The sequence below is a fragment of the Temnothorax nylanderi genome, unplaced genomic scaffold (assembly GCF_030848795.1).
Source record: "Temnothorax nylanderi isolate EJ_2023f unplaced genomic scaffold, tnyl_v1.0 TNYL_tig0013_pilon, whole genome shotgun sequence".
NCBI lineage: Eukaryota > Metazoa > Arthropoda > Insecta > Hymenoptera > Formicidae > Temnothorax > Temnothorax nylanderi.
Window position 1 is genome coordinate 654465 of NW_027249075.1, and position 20317 is coordinate 674781.

The 20317-nt window shown below is 41.1% G+C and overlaps 3 protein-coding genes and 1 long non-coding RNA gene across 9 annotated transcripts in view; 2 read left to right on the plus strand and 2 right to left on the minus strand.

The window, feature by feature from the left end:
• Positions 1 to 10062, minus strand: part of Bdg (sodium-dependent transporter bedraggled) — a 63087-nt gene extending 53025 nt beyond the window's left edge. For 2 of the 4 annotated variants that reach the window (XM_071697689.1, XM_071697688.1), the window contains exons 1-2: positions 1423 to 1557; positions 646 to 765 (exon numbers count right to left, since the gene is read on the minus strand). In XM_071697689.1, coding sequence (XP_071553790.1) covers positions 646 to 765; positions 1423 to 1546 — 244 coding nt within the window. In that variant the 5' untranslated portion in view covers positions 1547 to 1557. Of the gene's footprint in view, positions 1 to 645; positions 766 to 1422; positions 1558 to 8229 lie in introns of those variants that run through there. The other 2 variants (XM_071697691.1, XM_071697690.1) reach the window with 2 other exon arrangements.
• On the plus strand, positions 727 to 11654 carry LOC139767947 (uncharacterized). 2 transcript variants are annotated; one of them, XR_011717250.1, is made up of 3 exons: positions 727 to 975; positions 1392 to 1549; positions 10919 to 11654. It is a non-coding gene; the product is annotated as an uncharacterized lncRNA (long non-coding RNA). The 2 variants fall into 2 exon arrangements; XR_011717249.1 differs by lacking the exons at positions 727 to 975; positions 1392 to 1549 and adding an exon at positions 1576 to 1909.
• A 497-nt stretch (positions 11655 to 12151) lies between these two features.
• Acat1 (Acetyl-CoA acetyltransferase 1) lies at positions 12152 to 15200 on the minus strand. 2 transcript variants are annotated; one of them, XM_071697699.1, is made up of 9 exons: positions 14974 to 15200; positions 14789 to 14888; positions 14339 to 14485; positions 14141 to 14255; positions 13608 to 13801; positions 13184 to 13474; positions 12869 to 13057; positions 12636 to 12793; positions 12152 to 12561 (listed from the first exon to the last, which is right to left on the minus strand). In XM_071697699.1, exons 2-9 carry the CDS (start codon positions 14813 to 14815, stop codon positions 12441 to 12443), a joined length of 1242 nt encoding a protein of 413 aa, XP_071553800.1. In that variant the 5' UTR covers positions 14816 to 14888; positions 14974 to 15200; the 3' UTR covers positions 12152 to 12440. The 2 variants fall into 2 exon arrangements, with proteins under 2 accessions (XP_071553800.1, XP_071553799.1); XM_071697698.1 differs by having other exon boundaries at positions 14789 to 15200.
• Positions 15201 to 15464: 264 nt separating this feature from the next.
• Positions 15465 to 20230, plus strand: Diap2 (Death-associated inhibitor of apoptosis 2). The gene is made up of 8 exons (XM_071697695.1): positions 15465 to 16275; positions 16428 to 16548; positions 16669 to 16860; positions 16944 to 17122; positions 17240 to 17521; positions 17702 to 17844; positions 17926 to 18092; positions 18542 to 20230. Exons 1-8 carry the CDS (start codon positions 15784 to 15786, stop codon positions 18730 to 18732), a joined length of 1767 nt encoding a protein of 588 aa, XP_071553796.1. The 5' UTR covers positions 15465 to 15783; the 3' UTR covers positions 18733 to 20230.
• Positions 20231 to 20317: the final 87 nt, after the last annotated feature.

Sequence of the window (20317 nt, forward strand, 5' to 3'; positions counted from 1 at the left end):
TTGATATTAAACGAGCGATGCACCGTTCAAGGACGGAAATCTTTCCTCATTCAATATAGCTCAAAAATGATATAATAGTATAATAATATAAAAAACAAATATATCTCCAATGCTATCAGAAAAGCTACAATTTTCATTTTATTACAATTAACTCACACATTCTAATTAAAAAATATACATGCGTTTTATATATGATTTATTAAAAATCAATCTATATTTCCTATATTATTCTAGCGTATATTATTTCCACGTTGCAAGTATTTGCGATATGAACCAAGTGCTTGAAAGAATCGTGTACGCGTGGTTGATTCGCGCGATATCTACGTTGACCACTACCGACGATTTAAACCAACGATTACACCTCGAGAGTCATCCGAGATGATCAGATTAATTTCCGGGCGAAGTGTGTCGGCGGTTTTTCATTGCAACTTTATGAACTCGTCCTAGATTCGCCTGACCCCCGACCAAGTAATCTCTGTTCGTAAACCAGAGAAGCGCAGTTCTCTCGACGATTGACCGCCGCAGGACCGTCTCGCTCGACTCTCGAGCCTCCCACAGACATCAAGCTAATCCGTCGCGCCGTTTCCCCAATCTCTCTCTCTCTCACTCTCTCTTTCTTTTTCTCTTTCTATCCGACTGACTCACCGTTCCGTATATATCGGAGAAGGTTGTGCAAAAGTATGCCCGCCATGTCGCTGAGATTCGTGACCGTGTCACATTCGCGGTATCGCTCGCTCGCTGGTCCGCATCGGGATGAAGAGACGACTGAGATCCAAGGAAGAAGAGACAACGCTATCATTATAAGTGTTCGTAATCATCGGCGACGATTAACGGGAAGATACTAAGTGAGCGATGCGCGACGCGTAGCGTCGGGTGCGTTTAGCAACGAACAGTGACGGCGCGCGATCGGCTTTCATTTTTTATAACTCCACGACGCGTAAACCGCGCCCGGCCTCCTCTTTCGCAACTTTGTAAGTAAGTACCGTGTCGTCGGGAAATGTCGCGACGTCGAACGCTTTGTTGGCCAACATTCAATAAACTCGCTCAAGTTTAAATATTTTGCGACGTTACATTGTACACGCGGAATATATATTACGTTTTACTGCGCACGATATGTTTGACGACTGAATTATTTCACGTTCTAATTTGCAACAACGTCGATGCGGCAAGCTTTTCTGATTGCCGTCCCGATTTTTTTTCACCATTTTCCAATTTCCCCAACTTTCACCGATCCCCGCTGTATCAGATTCGAAGCGGCTCTGTATCATTAAGCGTATATCGCAAGATTTCTTCTCTCCGGTTACTGATAAGAAGTCCGAATAAGAAATCCGGCACGGCTTCTCTCGGATGTCATTTCGCTAACGCGAGCACAAAACACGCGCTTTTTTCAGATCCGTCAATGAGGAAACTGCGTCCACATACCGGCAACGTATCCCTTTCCGCTGATGTTTCCGCTGATGGAAACGGTTTCTTTTTTCATTTCCTTCGAAGGAGTTCGGACGCGAAGCGAAACCATCGTGGCACAGTCGCGATACTCGCACTTCATTAGGTAGGTACGGCTCGTAAACCACTAACGAATAATGTATTCCCGTCTCGGTAAAATATCGTCTAGTCACCGCGAATTAAGTGTACACACAAGTCGCCGTATCGATGCGTATATCGGTCGAATAATCGCCAATTCGTTAGCATACAGCAGTGTCACGAATTCGTAACGATCTTGACGACGGTTTCCAATCGTACGTGCCGTTTCCTCGACAAGGTAAATTTTCCGCGGGTGCCCCATTAAGGTGCGTCCTTCCACTGATTAATGTCCACGCGCCACCAATTAACAATTTCGAGGAATTAACAAGCGTCGAAGCCAATTAGCGTTACTAATTATCCGGCGCTGAAACGTTCTGCGAAGAGTAACGTAAGTAAATATATACATAAATAATCCTACAAATAATCCGGGGAACTCGGAATTCGCGAACCGATGAATTTGCGGGACGTTTCAGCCGTCGCGCTCGGGCTGATTAATTACCGCCGGCGCGCGTGTGCGCGCACAGGTGTTATGACTTCGCTTAACGTCCACGACAAATTTATTCGTCGCCCGTTAAACGCTCGGTTAGACCCCGTTCTCACGACCCACGGCCCGGCCAGAAAGCAAACAAATGACGTAATTGTATACAATTACTCGGCCGGCGGCTCTCTCTGTCATTCCACTCACGTTCGACTCCACGAATTAACAAAGTCGCCGCCGTCTGTCTACTCTCTATGTACCAAGACGCTCCGGAATAACAGCGAGGGAAACTAATTCGTATGCGTATCCCGAAAGGAAAAAAAAAACTGAGTTTTTAATTTCAAGTACACGAAGAACTTTCCCTCGTTTTCAATAAAACTTAACGAACGAGAATACTCGTCGCGTTAAATTAAACTGCAGGTGAATTTAATGAAAGATGCGAGTCACGATTTAATTGACGGAGTTCCGACCAGTTCCGACTCTTTCCCGAGAAATCTCGAACTACGTCTTTATTGAATTTTATTTCAAATATTATTCGCAACGTGTTCTCTAACGAGAGCGTAGGTCGTCGAGGAGATTTTCTCGTTTCCGACCATTATAAAATACGTGGATGAAATACGTGTACCGCCTTGATGAGACATGTCGTCACGTATATTCGTGCGCGTTCTCTTGTCAGATGCGAAGATCGAGGTGCGACTACCGGAAGGTTAAGTATAATCATAATTTCTACACGTGAATTAAGAAAAATCGCCCTTGTTAGCCGGTGAGAAATTTAAGAGCGCGCACGCGAGACATCCCGAGGGGAGGACGCTTAAAAACAATAGCGCCGGAATCTTCGTTTCGCGAGACCATGAGACTCGCAATGCGAAACAATAACTATAACGTTATATGTGTTAATGGTATTCCAAGAGTTATTTCCCTGCGCCACTTACGGGAGAGTTAATCACAAGTTGCAACACTAATCAATTACGAGTAGGACTTTACGGCTAATAGAGCTAATAACGTGCCGCGAGGAAAAAACTTGTGCAGCTCGCGAGAGCAATCGTTAGATGTTAAGAATTAAACTACACTATTAAATTCGTAGTGGCAAATTATACTCAATTTGAGTAATTTTAACCCTAATTCTATAGGTCTGCTCCACTGCTCCTACTCAATATGTCATTAATTTAACTAAAACAACGTTAATTTAATTAAACTAATAAAATTAAAATAATAAATTTCGATATATATATATATAGTAGTTAAAAATGTTATTTAACTCCAAGTAGTGATTTAAATTTCATCCTTTAATATTTTACAGTGCAGACGTTAATTATCGTAATAAATGACAATTATTATATTTTTTTTAGTTTACCAATGCTATCGCGATAATTTTCACGCTGTTTGCTGTTTGCGATTCGAAAAAATACTGAATTATGTTATTATATCGTGACATATTATACTAAAGTAAAGGTCGCTTTACATCGTTTTTTACTGCACACATAAATATAAGCAATCTGACGATAATCGTCGTCGGAAGTGTCGTTGAAGGATGTAGGAGGTTTCGCAGTGGACGCTCGTTATAGATAAAAAAAAAAGTAAGTTCGCACGCACAGCGCTTTCACCACATATGAATTATAGTTTCGTCGTTTTGCGCCTATTCGCGAAAGTCCATCAACGGAGGACAGGCGTCCAATGCCTGACTGATGATGAGAGTGAAGCGAATCGGTCGGTCGGATGAGTCGGAGATCTCCGTTTCCAGAAGAAGCCCCGTTGGGAAAGAAAGAACGCCGAATGGAATTGACGGCGAGCGACGCGGATAACGCGCGCGGTTTACGCTTCGCGTGCGAGGATACATATTGCGCGAACGGTACTTTCTCGACGATAATTAACGCAATCCTCGGCGGCGGCGGGGCGGCGCGTCTCCGCGTGTCTGCACGAGATCGACTTTTCCGATGCCTCGTCGGATACCGGGAACCGCGCTACGCGGGGAACTGCACCGTCTGACTCATCGACCGAGCCAACCGGTCATCATAACGCGGTGATCAATGAAGGGAGAGACAATCGTACCGCGAATCGCCCGCCGCGGTTCGTTGAACTTTTAATCGCGCCACGCGGGAGAGCGGGGCGGGTCATATACACGCCCGACACGCGCTCCTAGCGCTCGGCGTGTACAGGGTGTGCCGAAGGGTCACGCTTCCTTCCGACTCGCGAGCGAACGTCGCCGGTCGTTAAAATTCATTTCAACAATGAGCTCCGCCCTGACAGTTTGACAGCTGAAAGAGGGAATTAAATTTGAAAAGTTCGACAGAATATAGCTTTCACATCTCGCATTGTCAGTTACACGTTCACCTCTCGCGCGACACTCGTTAACCTGTGTGAAATTACAATTATTTGCGATTACAAATTGTTCAACTCGTTGGCAATTATTTTTATATCTCTGTGCATAATTTTTATATACTTCAGCAAAATCGCGTGGAAAGAACGATTTTGCTAAAGTATTAAAAAACTAAGATAGATAACAGATCTGAAAATAATTATGTTGAACCAACTAAATAATTATATTGGATTCTAGCTTGGTTGCTAGAGCGTTAAAACTTTCGCAATATTATCACGCTTGAACGTCCTAAATAATTATTTTGAGATGGTTCAACATAATTATTTTCAGATCTGTATCTGGTTTAATTTTTTATATACTTCGGCGAAACCATTCTTTCCGTGCAGCTTAGGGAAAAAGTATGCGACGCCGGAGACACCCTGTATAGCCTTTTATTGCAGCGCGCCGGGAGTCGCTCCCACGTTTCAAGAATGCACTCACGTCGCATCGAATCGCTTCCTAGCGCGCCTTTTCCGCATCCTCGTGCACCTCAGACTTATTACCGCCGTTCGTCGCTATTTCTATTTTAGAAATGCCTTTACCCTCGCGAGACGCCGCCTGTAATTTGCGCCGCCTCGACGTAATTCGAAAAAATATTGAAAATTGCTCGTTTTACGACAGTTTACGCTCAACTCTATATAGAGTCGTTTAGCCTTGATTGCTCGCACTCAGGCCTGCGTTTTACAATCGGCAGAACGTAAAAATATCGACATTAACACGCGACTCGGATAACGAGTGCGGGATCATATGCGCAGTTGATGATTTGGTATCGTGAACAAGGCCTGGAATTGTCTCTTTGTTCGGAAAGGCAACGCCTCTGTCATCGAACTACGTCGACGCGTCGTAATTACAGCGTCATTAAAAATGCATCATAATTGATTAGCTTCAAGGCTACGGTGACAAATAATGCGGGCAATGTTTTTAATCTTCTATAACAACATGTGACTTGAAAGTTATCTGCATTTTTTTATTTCATTAATTTAATCAGTATTTTCCATTTACCGCTTGTGTAAATTTCAACTGAAAAATTTAACCATTAACTTTAAATAACCATCATTTCGTTAACAATTATTTTATTTTTAAAAAAGTCACGATCACGACATAATTAAGAATTAAAATGCCGCCAAAATTATATTTACATCGGACGCTTGGAAACCAAGAAATCTTATTGACAATAAGCTTTTTTACGACGAGAATATTTTTATTTTGCAATATTTCATCCAAAAATTAATTTTTTTATTTCTTTTTAATTTATTACTTAACAAATATATGTTTTTAGTTCATGAAGAAATAAAAATTGAAAATAAATTACTAATAGCATAACTGAGCAAGGCAACTTAATTTTTCGATCCATCACCCTAGTGTGCCTTTATAGAGTTCATACTTACCTATACTATTATATCACGTCTATGCGTCTACGTTAGTAATAAATAAAGTACGTTGATTTTTCCTGATGCAAAATATTTAGTATTAATTTCTGTCAAAATTTCCGGCAAATCGCTACCATTAGTCTATTCCAAATTAAAACGATTGAAATGTGTAAAATGTATAAAATAAATAAATATCACAGAGAACAGAGTTTTATCATCAATCTTTCGACTCGGTTCTTTAAAACTTTCATTTTTATTGTAAAATGATTGTATCTCAAGTTTGGAGATTTAATGTACGAACCTTACCATCTTGAGATAAGACGAGCGGTGTTCAGAATAGCTCGTTCTAAAATGTTAAGTGATCGTAAAAGCGTTTACGCCGGTGCTTCTTCGCTTTCGAATCGTCGGCAAATTGTAATTCTGACGATGAAGTCCGAGGAACGAAAATGTGAGGAGCCATTCATAAACAAAGGTGATGGCAGTTTCGACAGAGACTGCAAAAACTTTTGTCCGTTTCAATCTCCGTGTCAAAGCAAAACATTTAGTTTCGGTACGTTGAGCAAATAGCGCAGCCGGATCGCGGGTCGTAAACGTTGAAAACACGTGCAGCAACGAAATAATAAACAAGGGGGGGGGTATCACCTGCTGTGCTTCCTAACTCCACGACTCCGTTACCTTTCGCGAGTAATCGAGGCGATCGGTCATTGCAGCAATTAAGAAATTGCAATTAGGAGCATGATGTACAAGTAAAGTATAGAGCACGATGTTAATAAAACGAATTACTGATCTTCTTTAAAAAAATACGATCCGACGTCCGCGTAAGTAATTTACAAAGGGAGCTTTCCAGCAAGCGGCACAAGTCGACACAAGCATCGTTCTATCTTTCTTTTTTGGCAATGAGTAACAAGGATAAAACGATACTTGTGTCGATTTGTGTTGCTTGCTGGAAAGCTCCCAATGTAACAGTAGGCGCGAAAGTTATACAGTAAATGAAAAAATATATAGATGTAACACGAAGTTGATTTTTCCGTTTGGAAGCAATGTATGTGTAATTAATACGCGGAAGAAAGGCTGACAATTAGGAATAAATCGGCAAGGACAGTAATCTAATATTAATATTTAATATTAGACTAATAAGATAAATATAGTTAATATTAGACGAACAAGATAAATTGTATGTTGCTCCCGAGAATTTAAAGATGTCGTACGGCGTTTGACATTCACCGGAGGTAGATTCTTTAGGATCATCGACGCGGCACTCGAAGGTCAACCACTCCCGAGCATCTCCTTCACTGGCGCACACATCTGGCCGTTAAAAACATGTGTAAACGCAATTCAGAAGACTCAATTTCCTTTTCGAGCGCGCGCAATTTGCTATTTTTCTCTCTCTCTCCTCCCCTCCCTTCGAAGGAACGAAGGTCACAGCTTGCAGGCTTTTGCGATTCGCTTATCACGCGATATTTTTATTGCAAGTTTATCAAAAGCTCCGCGCGCCGCCGCGCCGCTTGAAAGAAACGCGTATCGAATCCGGTATTGCTGAAATGCGCGGCTATGTGCACGTGTATGTGTCATAAAAGCGAGAAAGCACTTAAAAACCGAAAGAGCTTTCCGGCCACTGTCGTCACCGTTGACCATGCATTATTAATCGCGAGAAAGTAATATAGTCGTAGTTTCAGGTTCGATTTACGCGGACATTAGGTCGATCTTTAATCTCTTTTTCTGGAATTTTAACTCTCAGAACTAAAAAAAGATAAAAAGTAAGTTGAACCGAGATTAAAGTTAATCTACTTCGATAGAAATGGACAGAACTCGGTTTACCAGAAAGTTTTTTTTACATAAACGTATTGTTCAACGTCTCAATATAAAACGGATTGACTTTTTGACTACCCAATTTCGAAGCGCTCATTTTGGCTTATAACAGAGAAATTAAATACAAGCTTTTACTAATTTTTGCACCGCTGAAGACGGCTCAATGTGGAGCCGAAACGTCCGGATTATTGTACCTTGCGAAATTTAAATAAATCACTCTTAGGGCCGGTTGTTCCAACCTGTTGGTAATCTAACTAATAGTTAAATCATATGTCTATCTTTGTTTAATGTAAAGGATAAACAAAGACATATATATGATTCAACTATTAGTTAGTTTACCAAAAGGTTGGAACAACCGACCCTTAATCTATTTTATGTATCAACAACCGCGTTATGCTCTCATACCTCATTCGTTGCTCCAATTTATTAGTATCATTATCGAGAGTTCCAAGTTAGTTTTTCTCTTTACACACGTTTCTTTTACCCCGCATACTTAACTTATTTATACATTTTATTTCAAAATAATCTGACGCACAGTGTCTTTCCTTTTAAGGGGGGGGGGGAGAGAACGACTGCTCTCCCTTGCGTCATTCGTGGAGAGGTCGACTCGCGCAATCCCGCGACTAGGCGAGAGTCACTCTCGCTGTTTGCGTACATACGTGTGCACACTTGGAGATATATCTATTTATACATACCTTCGTGTCACTCGCGGGACGCCAGAGATGATCACGCTCGGAGCGCAGGAGGTCCGCGTGGCGAATACGTAGCACCGAGACAGGGACAGGTCGAAGGGCCGTCGGCATTTGTCGGGGAAGGAGAAAAGACAACGAACGCGGAGATCCCTCGTCTGTCGCTGACTCGTTCGCCTGGCCTGGCCAAACCGGGGCACCGACACGTACGCGTGCGCCTGCACGCACGCACGCACGCACGCACGCGGCGCGATAATTCTCGAGTTTAAATCACGGTCATTCCACTCGCGCGCGACCTTGTTCGAGAGCAACAGTACAAAAAGCGCAGCGACGCAACAGTGGACGCACAGTTTTCGTCTCCATTCCGCCTTCCGGCGTTGCGTGGCGCCCGGGGCGCCCCTCGTACGCCTCTTCTGGCCCCTCCCGTTCTCCACCCGCTCCCTTCCTGAACTCGATGCAGAAAAACGGCCGATGCCTGCCTTTTTCTCTCTCTCTCTTTCTCTCTCGAGATTACTTTCGAGTTCCTGTCCTCGTCCTCGAACCGCTCCTCTCTCGAGAGAGAGAGAGACGTGGGGATTCTTCTCTCGAATACTCTTCGCTCTTAATCTTCTCCTTTTCTCCTTTCGGCCCGCACCTCTCAAGATTCTTCCGCGGTTCGAAATTCCTCGGAAATGTCCGCGCCGACCGGCGTAATCGTGCTCACCATACGACCACCGCGTCGTCTAAAATATTGCGATTCGGATTCACGCCCGACGCGGCAATGCGGCAGTTGCGGCACCGCTTCTCGCGTCGCGGGTCGCGGGTGCGACGACAAACTTCAGACGACACGCTCTCGCGGCTCGCGCGGCCAGCTTCGCGCGCCGCCGCTTTGAAATCCTTTTCGCCGTCGTCAACGGTGTGAATGTCGCCGAGCGTCGAACGACGCTCGATAACGACGCGCTCGATCGTGGATCGGCGCGGAGACGCGATCGATCGTCGATCTCTCCGGTGCGGCGGCGGGAGACCTTTCTCGCTTCAATTCTCGCGTTCGCCGTTCGCCACGTTCACCTCGATAAAACAAAACCGGGTCGGGCGAGCGTGACTCACGCCGCGCCGCGCCGCGCCGCCGGCGGCCGGCGGGTCTCTCGCGGTCGACGGACGCCGGACGCGACGAATTTTATTGTGTTCCTCGCCTCGCCCCCAATTCACAATCGCGCCGAGACGAATCGAAGGCCGGAGGGGGCGCCGATCGATAACGAAATCGATAATATAAATTACCTCGCTCCGGAGCCACGATGGTGGCTTGGAAACACCAAGGGACCTCGGAAAAAAGATTCCCCGTGGATCCGATCGAGGACAATTCTCTTTCTTTACGCTTTTTCTCTACCGTTTTCGTTGATGTTCGTCGATCCGCACGCGAAATTCCAAACGCGACGCACTCGCGAGACACGCGCGAGAGATACTCGTCCCCTCGCCGGCGATTCGCTTCGAAGGAACGATCCGCTGGTCCCTCTCTTTCTCTCGCACACTTGTTTACTCTCCTTCTCTGTCGACTCGTTTCCCCCCCCCTGCCCTCTCTTTGTCCGTAAGTTTTCCTCCCTCGTCTCGCTGTTTCTCTCTCCCTTTCGTTCCGTCCCCCTCAAATTCAACTCTTCCTTCTTTCTTATCTGTCGATCTTTTCTTTTTTTTTCTGTCTCTCTCTCTTTCTCTCTCCTTTTCCCGCTGTCGCAACTACGAGCGCGTGCCACGTAACCGCTGTATGGGTTTTAAGACGAATACTTCACGGTGCCCGCGTAAGGCACGCACTGAGAAAGAACGAGCTGCCGACGCGAGGCAACGGACTGCAAGTCCGCGTACGTCCGTTCACCAATTCAACCGCCGATCCACGCACCCACACGCACGCACGCGCGAGGTGGCAGAAGGGGAGAAATAGAGAGAGAAAGATTGGGTCCGGTCTATGGTAGAGAAAGGAAGATCGGGAGCGCGCGCGCGCGCGCGCGCGCGAGAGAGAGAGAGAAGGAGAGAGAAATGCGATGACCGGAAGGGGGGAAACGGGGGGCACGGGGGAACGTGGGAGGGAGAGAGGGTTGGAAGAAACAGGTAAGGCGAACGATCCGGGAATGGACGCAAGGATCGAGACAGATTCCAAGTTGCTCCGGTAATATCATTGACCCTTTTGTGACACTTATTGCCGGAGTGTCGATCGACGTTTATAAAAGAACGTGGATCTAGCTCCGACGGAATCTTTCTGTCGATGTGCGCTCCTACCGGAACATTGGTACCCTGGTCTGCCGGGAAAAAGAGCTCGGCTGATGCCGTGCGAGAGATAGAAAAGACAGGAGAGAAAGAGAGAGAGAAGCGAGGGGGAGTGAATCACTTCGGCATAAATTCGGATCGTTTGCCAATATTCTCTTACACGTACATGGAAAAAAATGTTTTCGTCATCATAATTCTATTGTCGTAGTACTATATTAACTATATAGAGATACATATCAACCATCAGAATTCCAATTTATCGAGATTGTATCAACTTTTCGATTCCGCATTTAAACAAAGGGGAATGTCGCGCGATTCAATCCAATGAAAACGATTGTCGGGGATGGTAACTTATTGAACAACTGGATATCCGATAATTTAATTGAAATATTTGAAATAATAATAATCGACAACGGAATCGTAGAGGCCATCGTGCTGCTTCATGGTCTCCTTGTTGCAGAAGGGGGACAAAGGGATGAGACGAAACGAAGAGAGAAAGAGAGAGAAAACGGACGCGAAGGCGGACATGGAAGATGGAAGCATCGAGATTGGTCGAGCCTCGGGTCCAGACTCGAGCGATGCCGTTTGCGGACAATCGCTGGACCTATCGGCTCAGGTGCAACCGCGTAGTCATAAATTTACAGCCTACAATCATTTAAACGAGGCCGATTAGTAAAACAAATGGACCTGTTCGAAAAAAAAAATACGTGGAAAAATCAAATGAGAGATGAAATGATTTATTAATCGGAAAAGATAGATCGATCTCTGCTCTTTATTTGATTAAAAGAACCATCGTATATTAATATTATACAAAAAATGACTTTTTCTTTCGAGCCAAGAACGAGGGTAATTGTTTCCTATAGCTTTTTGAGTGGTGAATACAATGCATTCCGTCACCAAAGCTCTTTCGCTAGGCGCTAAATTAATCTCAAAATGATGGCGTAGATAGAGCAATTTGATAAACGGGATCATATTTAGCGTCCAAAGAACTATGAAAAACGATTATCTTTGTTCTTGCGTATTTTTTTTGTTGAACAGTGCTATCATCAATACAATACAAAACATTATAAAAATATTTTGCGAAGCTTTTCAAACTTTATCAAAATTACACAGTCCACAAAAACAGCACGTAATTTTCATACATATTTTATATATAATATGTACACATATATAGTAAAATTGCTAAATTTGTATATGCATGATAATGATGCTTTAGCATCTTATCAATGTGCGCGTTTATCTTTCCTTGAAACCAATTCATCAAGTCTCCTTTCTAATAAGTCGGCGTCTAACCGGTATTTGCACAGATATTGACCTTCTAAAAAGAGGACTGGTATATCGTACCTATACAATTTAAAATAGTGTTCGTTGCCTTGCGCAGCGATGTCAACTTCTTCCAATTGATAACGACCAGCAAAACGTATACGCAGCTCGTTTTTTAAAATATCGCAAAGTGGACACGGGCTTTTCGTGTACAACGTTAATTTTGGTGGAGAAGATATCGGATGATACCTAAAAATCATACAATATACTTCCTCTTTTGAGAAATCTCTTGCATATTACAGTTCAATTGAAAAGTCGATAATATCAATCGAACTGTCGATGTAAAAGAGTCTATTTCCGTATATTAATGTAATAAAGCACACAACGCAACGAGACGCTTTGAACAGCAATAAAATATACAGTAAAAATATATAATAAAAAAGAACATTTTTATTAAAATATATTTCCATATGTTGATTTAGAAGTTATTTTATATATACATATATATCGTAGAAAAATGTAAAATATTATTTTATATAACAATAATCTTATTTATACAAATAAGAAAAGCTATAAAGCTTTTCACCTACAATATTGTTCGATAGTTTTACAGTGTAAAAATAATTGCTTTTTTTTTATCACGATTCATATCGATAATAAAGACAGATTGTCCGGTTCGTACAAACTGAAATGGCAGCCATTGTTGATGATTAGCGAACTTACAGTTTTTCAATCAGAATTGATGATGCACCGCCGCCCCCGTTGCAAATTGACGCAACGCCTTTTTCTCCAGCTTTAAGAGCATGCACCAAATGTACTACGATACGTGCTCCTGACATGCTATAAGATTTATTATTTATTAATTTTTTAATATTAAGGCATTCGGAATAATGAAATGTACTCAAATAACTTACCCTATGGGATGTCCAAGCGAAACGGCACCACCATGAACGTTTACCTTGGCCGGATCGATGTCGAGTAATTTCTGATTTGCCACGACCACCACGCTAAATGCCTCATTAATCTCCCACAGAGCGATATCGTTTTTATTAACTCCAGCATTTTGAAGCAGCTAAACAAAAACTTGTGGTATTATTCCTATTCCAGAAAAAGTCTCCGCCTAGTTATATACCAGTGAACAACTTACCGATGGCACAGCAAGAGCCGGTGCGATCGGAAAATCTATAGGATCCGTTGCTGCGTCCTGGAAAGCGACAACTCTGGCCAGAGGCTTGAGATTCAGTCTTTGAGCAACATCGCTTGTCATTAAAATTAAAGCAGCGGCACCATCATTTAGAGTGGATGCATTTCCAGCTGTCACTGTACCATTCTCTTTCTGCATATATAAATAAGAATACATGTAGAGAATATATATATATATATATATATATATATATATATATAGTAAGAGTTAGACAAAATTATTCATAGATATGAATAAATTAGCAGAGTGTCACTTTACCTGGAAAACTGTGCTCAATTTTCCAAACTTCTCAAAGTTGACTCTTTTATATTCTTCATCCGCAGTAAAAGTCACATCTGGTTTGCCCTTTTTTTGAGGCACACTAACGGATACAAGTTCATCTTTGAATACGTTGTTATCATAAGCTGCCGCGCTGCGTTGATAACTACCGATAGCATATTCATCTTGTTGTTGACGAGTGATATTAAGTTTTTTAGCCGTGTTTTCGGCACAATTACCCATATGACATTTATTGTAAACATCAGTCAATCCATCGAACACAATGCCATCCTGTTTAATTTTTTGAAGTGTTAATTACTTATATCAATGTAAATGTCAATTTCTGTTCTATATATGCACGCATGCGTGCACACATACATATATAAACTAATAGGAAAAAATAATAGAAGGAATATAACTCAACCTGGAGTTTTACTCCACCGTATGGAGTTTCACCACGTGCTAAATAATACGGCACATTAGACATAGATTCCATACCACCGGCTAGAACAATCTCTTGATGGCCGCATTGCAAAGATTGAGAAGCCAGCATAACACTTTTCATGCCACTCGCACAAACTTTGTTCACTGTTGTACATATTGTTGAACTTGGAAGACCTAAAATAACACAAACACATTAATCTCATTAACCTTTAGACCGCCGGCATTTTTTCATTAAAATCGTGTCCTTTTTCTCCAAAAATTTATCTATACAAATAACATACACATAGCGTATCGAGATTTGTTCAGAGCCACAAAAGTGGCTTACGCGGCAGTTTAAAGGTTAACGCTCTATAGTAAAGAAATGCATATGTGAATTTCAATATATATTGACATCGTATCGTAATTTGACACAGATCTTCTGCTAAAAAATCATCTTTTTCACATTATTATTATTATTGGAAAAAATTTGTGAAATATGGTTATCAACTGTGATAAAAAATACATTTTCAAGACCTGCAAATAATGCAGCCTGTCTCGCTGGTGCTTGACCCAAGAAACCTTGACAGACATTGCCCATATATACTTCTTTAACTTGTTCTTTGGCGATACCAGCTCTTTCGATGGCTGCCTAAAGAAATAACAATCTCATGATTTATAATTCATACGCTTAATTATAAATGTTAATAATAAGTGTCTGTGTCAAATCCTTACTTGTACAGCTACCGCACCAAGCTTAGTAGCCGTCATGTTTGACAGAGATCCGAGAAACGAGCCCATCGGAGTACGTACAGCACTGACTATTACAACATCATTTAATTTCACCTTAGAACTATACAAACGTCTGCTTAAGAAATTCATCTGAAAAAAAAAAGATTATATTTAAAATACTTCCTGCATGGTTTCAATTAAACTCAGAAACACAAACTTAAACAAAAATAGTACTTTTTTTTAATTCTAAAAATATGTATTAAAAAGTATAACTCATACTTTGATTAATAAATAATAAATCACTTTATCTGATATACTATACTGCAATGCAAAGTAGATTACATGCATAAGTTGCACAATCTGCTTTGTAAACACACTTTTTAAAAGGACTAAATTTACATCAAAGAGTATATATAATCTTAAATGTATATATTTTAATTAATTGTAACTTACCTTAGTCAATCTTATTGCCATTCCCATAATGAATAATATTCTATTTATTGATCTGTTTATTGAAAAAGAAATATCCTACTGTGCAGCCGCTATCTCGGATCTGTCAGCGCAAGATGGTTTCTCTCAATTGGTTAGATATTATATCGTATTTCACCTTTGCCCTCTCCACATATGTATGTACATACATGCATGTATTTAAATTTGTGACGTTCCTTACTCCTACATTTCTCGGAAAGATCATATCTTCATTGCTCCATTTCTCGCTTCTCAAGGTAAATAAATGTATTTTAACACTGTTTACGGGTTGAAGTACTCAGGTCTGTTCTTTGTGGTTAAGTTTTCTATTCCTGTCTTCTTTCTCCTTCTCTCCAACGGTTAATTACAAAGATAGGACATCATACGGCTATAAAGGACAAACTTTTTTAAATCTCCAAGCGCACAGAGAATTGAGATATTTTTCGATGATTTCCGGAACGCACGAAATATGATAAAAATACAAAACATCTTACAGCCAATTGTCATAATCATAATACATTAACATATTTGAACGTGCGTATTTATGTACATACATATGTGCATACATAATTCATCGCACATTCGTAATTTAAATTTTGCATTTTTTTTTAATATTAGTGCGTTCCGAAACTCATCAGAAAAAGACGTCTTGAGCTTTTCGCTCACTCGACCTTTCGAGTTTACAAACGTTGTGCGTATCTGTTCGTGTCGCTCGGGAAGTCCGGGCTGTCCGGGGAAGAAGTCTTATCAGACAGAAAAGATTTGATTTTCGTACATTTTAATCTCGTTCGATAGTCGGAGTTACTCGGTCCGCGTTACCTGCTCGTAGCGTGTTCAACAATTCAGCAAAACTGTCGTTGTAGCTCGTTAAAGTTCAGCGATACCACTCGCCGCGAGGACGTCGGCGTTGGTCGGCGAGTCAATAATTCGCTGATCGCGTTACCCCGTCGATGCCAGGTCGATAATCTGATTCCGCGAGGATGAACGTCGAGGAGAAGAGGCTCAGGACGTTCCGCGAGTGGCCGGCGAACGCCGCGATCGATCCGACGCGACTCGCGAAAGCGGGATTCTACTACACCGGGCACATCCTGGAGGTGCAGTGTTTCCTGTGCGGCACGAGGATATCCGATTGGAACTACGGTGACCAAGCTATGGTCCGTCATCGACTGAAGTCGCCCAACTGCCCCTTCGTCGTCGCCCCAACCAGCACCTGCAACGTCCCGTTGATACCAGGGGCAGCCGACAGCAATGCCGCTGCGGAATCGACGGCGCATCGCCAATCGCCGGATCCGCAACGTTCCAGCGGTGTCGAGGACGACCCGGACGTACTGCAGGGCCTGACGGATCCCTCGAAGGAGTACGGTACCTTTGCGCAAAGGCTACGGTCGTTTAAAACTTGGCCGATTACCAGTATTGTCCATCCGGAGCAGCTGGCCTTGGCAGGATTTTACTATCTTCAAAGCAAAGATGTGGTAAAGGAGTTGCTCTGATATATATTATCGAGATTGTTGTAAATTGATCGCAGACTTGCTATAAAGTTGTCGAGATACTTGCAAATTGTAAGGTTCTATATATATTATCCAATAATGTTTTACGCTTGCATAACATTTTGTACAAATAACAGGTGGAATGCGCATTTTGCAGAGGGATTCTAATGAATTGGAAACCTGGCGACGATCCGGATTGCGCGCACAGAATGAGCTTTCCAAATTGCGATTTCTATATGAAACGGGACACAGGAGATGGTATATTGTTATTTTAGTAATACTTGAGACGTATAAATATTTTCAATTTTGCTTCTCAAACATATCAAGCTTGCATACTGTCAATTACTGACTGTTTTTATTTTGACTTTGTTTTGATAGATCTATTAGGACTGGTCAGAGTCATGCCTGAGACCATAACAAACATGAAAGAATTAGGAATACAGAAACATAAGGCACCCCAAAGACCAGAATATGCAACATATGAAAAAAGATTGCAGACCTTCAGGGGATGGTCGAAAAATCTTAATCAAACCCCCGAGATGTTAGCTGAAGCTGGATTCTATTACAGCGGTTAGAATTATATTTATCTTTTTAAATTGTTAGACTTTACAAGATGTTCATTCTAGTAATTAATCTTGTGCACTTGGTACTAGGATATGAAGACCAAGTTAGGTGTTTCCATTGCGACGGAGGACTACGAAATTGGCAACCAACGGATGATGTATGGGTTGAACACGCACGGTGGTTTTCACATTGTGTCTTTGTAAATCTTGTGCGTGGACATGAATTTGTCAGATATTGCATTAATAACAGAACTCCTTTGGATCTTTCGGTAATTATCATATTCCATCTTCTTTTACGATTTTGTGAATTAATTTAAGCGGATAGTGTAATGCTTTATACACATTACACTGCATTATTTTTTAAATTTTATTATGTATATACACAGATTTTTACTGACGTATCAGAAGAAGATAATGCTATAGAATCTTTAGTTGAATCTTTTTCCTCGACTTCACAATCTGGCGAATCAGGTATGGTAGCATCTGTGGCTGATGTCGTAGAAGAAACTTCAGCTGCATCTTTCCCCACGGTTTCACAACTTAGCGAACTAGATACAACAGTAGGTACTACAGAAACTACTGTAGCACCTTTTTCGACAGTTTTACAACCCAGCGTATCGATAACAAATGCAGCGGTTGAAAAGCTCTTAGAAACAGCTCCAGCCAAGGCAAGTAGAATGATTAAATTATATACATTATGAGTTACATTGAAATTAGAGAAAATTATGCAACGTTTTTATGATTCAAACTCTATATCGAACAAAGTAAATCTTCGTCAGTGATTTAAAAACATAATTTATATTCCTAATCATATAAGATTAATTAATTTATATGACTTTTAAATATAGGCTGCTCTTGAAATTGGGTTGCATGTAGGTAGAGTAAAGAGAGCTCTAAAGAAAAGAATGGAGAGAATTGGCAAACCGTATACAGATGTTGTACAACTCATACAAGATGTTTTACATGATCAAGTTATGGAAGAGGATAATATGTATGTGAAACACAGCATGCGGCATGTTGCCTGTGATTGGAAATGATCGAATCGTTGAGAATCGCGTTTGTTTTTCTCTAGGCTCGACAACAGTACTTCTAACTCACCAACCTCGGAATTGAACAACTTATTTAATCAAGTCACTATGCAAATGACTAATAGTTCCGCCAATAAAAATAGTACACAAGAATCTGACGCATTCGAAAGCGACCCCGGGAAGAGAACGGATAATGAATCAGATGATCTTAGTAAGTAACAGATAAATAATATCGTATATTATTATTTGGTATTATATGCGACCTGTGAAACCAATTACATGCCATTTTTCTACGAATCGGTATCAGGCACTATCGCGTCTTAAGATGCATCTTTTATGAATGTTATCAGCGCAAACTTATTCCTGGGATTAACTGATATAATTTCTCAATACAATATTTTCTTTTGTTTGAAAGATATCCTGTATGTAGTTATCCCGCATGCCCTCTACATCAAACGTATACGTAATCTGATCTCTTAGGCTGGTTCTACAATCAGTCGTATGTCGGATGAGGAAAATTCGTCTTTGAAAAAGAAATTCTCTCATTGGATCATCGCCACCGGCTGCGTTCCGACATCCGACCGATTGTAGAACCGGCCTTAGAAAGAGATGCGGCACACATGTATGCCGCATTAAAAATTGTGCGTCGCTTTCTTTCAGCATCTTTGCGAGAGGAAAACAGAAAATTGAAGGAGGCTCGTTTATGCAAAGTTTGTATGGATCACGAACTAGCCGTAGTATTTTTACCTTGTGGACACTTAGCAACTTGCAACAACTGCGCACCGGCCCTTGCGAGCTGTCCGTTATGTAGACTGGGGATTCGTGCTTACGTCCGTATTTTCTTGTCCTAAATTAGATTATACACATAAGCGCCAAACCAAGCGCGATTCATGGTTCGAGATTTATAGTTCACTATGCGTGTGAGATTTGCATGGGAACAGCGGAACAGTTTTCGATGACATCAAAAGACACGAATCATCATGAGTCAGACAGTTCGTGGTGATTCCCGATTTGTTTATGTATGGAGTTGCACAATACGTACAATACACCACGTATCGATTATCAGTCGTAAATAATGAATGGCAAATCATGAATCATGAATCGCGCATAATCTAGCGCTACCTTAAGCTAGACCTCTGAAAATGTGACGAAAATTGGGTGAGAACCACTAGAAAATCTCGAATTCGAGCCATTCTTTCATTTAACTTATTTATTTTATGTATTTTACATGCAAATATCTTTTTCTTGCATTAATTTTTTTATTTTGAAAATGACAATAACTTAACAATGCATATTACGCGATAAGATATTTCATTGGATATATCGTGACCATAAAAGTGGAAAAGTATAAAAAAAAAGCTTGAACAAACCAATAATAGTTGCAATTGATTACATAGGCTTGACACTATCGACCTATAATAATTGTTATCCGTGTATTATCGACAGTTTTTACAGATTTACGGATAAGTGCTATCACTATCGTTGTTAACTTCGCAGAATATAACTCTAATATTGTATTAAGATCGTTGGCTTGAAGATATATAACTGCTATATTCTTTGCATTGATATCTTCGTACGTTAGATACATCACAATCGAAAGATATAATCCAATCGATACAAAGTGCCAGTTGACGATATCGTTTATTTAAGTAGAGCTATATTGATGATATACGAGTCGAAGTCTTTCGACGAGACGAAGCTGTTGTAATTTAAATGATGTTGCTTAAAACATATTTATCAGGACACGTACAAAAGAGACACAATCTCGCTTAATGCTGATAGTCCCCACATCGTCGCGTCGCGATAAAATATGTGGTCTGATAATATATATCGCAGATAAAATGGCCAAAGCTATATAGAAATCAGTGCTGTTGCGTTTGCCGAGGGTGAGTACAAGCAACATAAAGTGATCGAACCGACAGACGATTGTCAATTCGATTATTTTAGAAACAAACAAATCAGAAGTAATATATATATATATAGATATATCCATACTAATTGCTAGTCTTAGCACTGTAAGCTTAAGAGGGCAAACTCGGCCAGGATCGTACCAAAGAAATGAATGAAGAATCAAGTACCTTCGTATTCGTACAATTTCATTTAGCACGCAGGTGCGAGATAGTCGATAGAGATTTAATATAAATGTGATATCGCCAGTGTCTACGAAGCGAAAACGTATAATAATTAGCTGTATATAGGCGAACTGTTATGTAGGATATCGAAGAAAATATTTTATGTACAGTTTTATCGATCGCGTGTAGCATTGCAGGCATAGAAATCCGTCGCGTAGTCGATGTCACATGTCGTGTACACACTTTTTAAAATAATAAGAGAATTTCTACACACGTATTTCTTATTGAGTTATTCTTTTTTTTTTTTTAAGTGACGTGACCATAGAATTTTATCAAGTCGCATTCCTGGACTTGATTACACCGC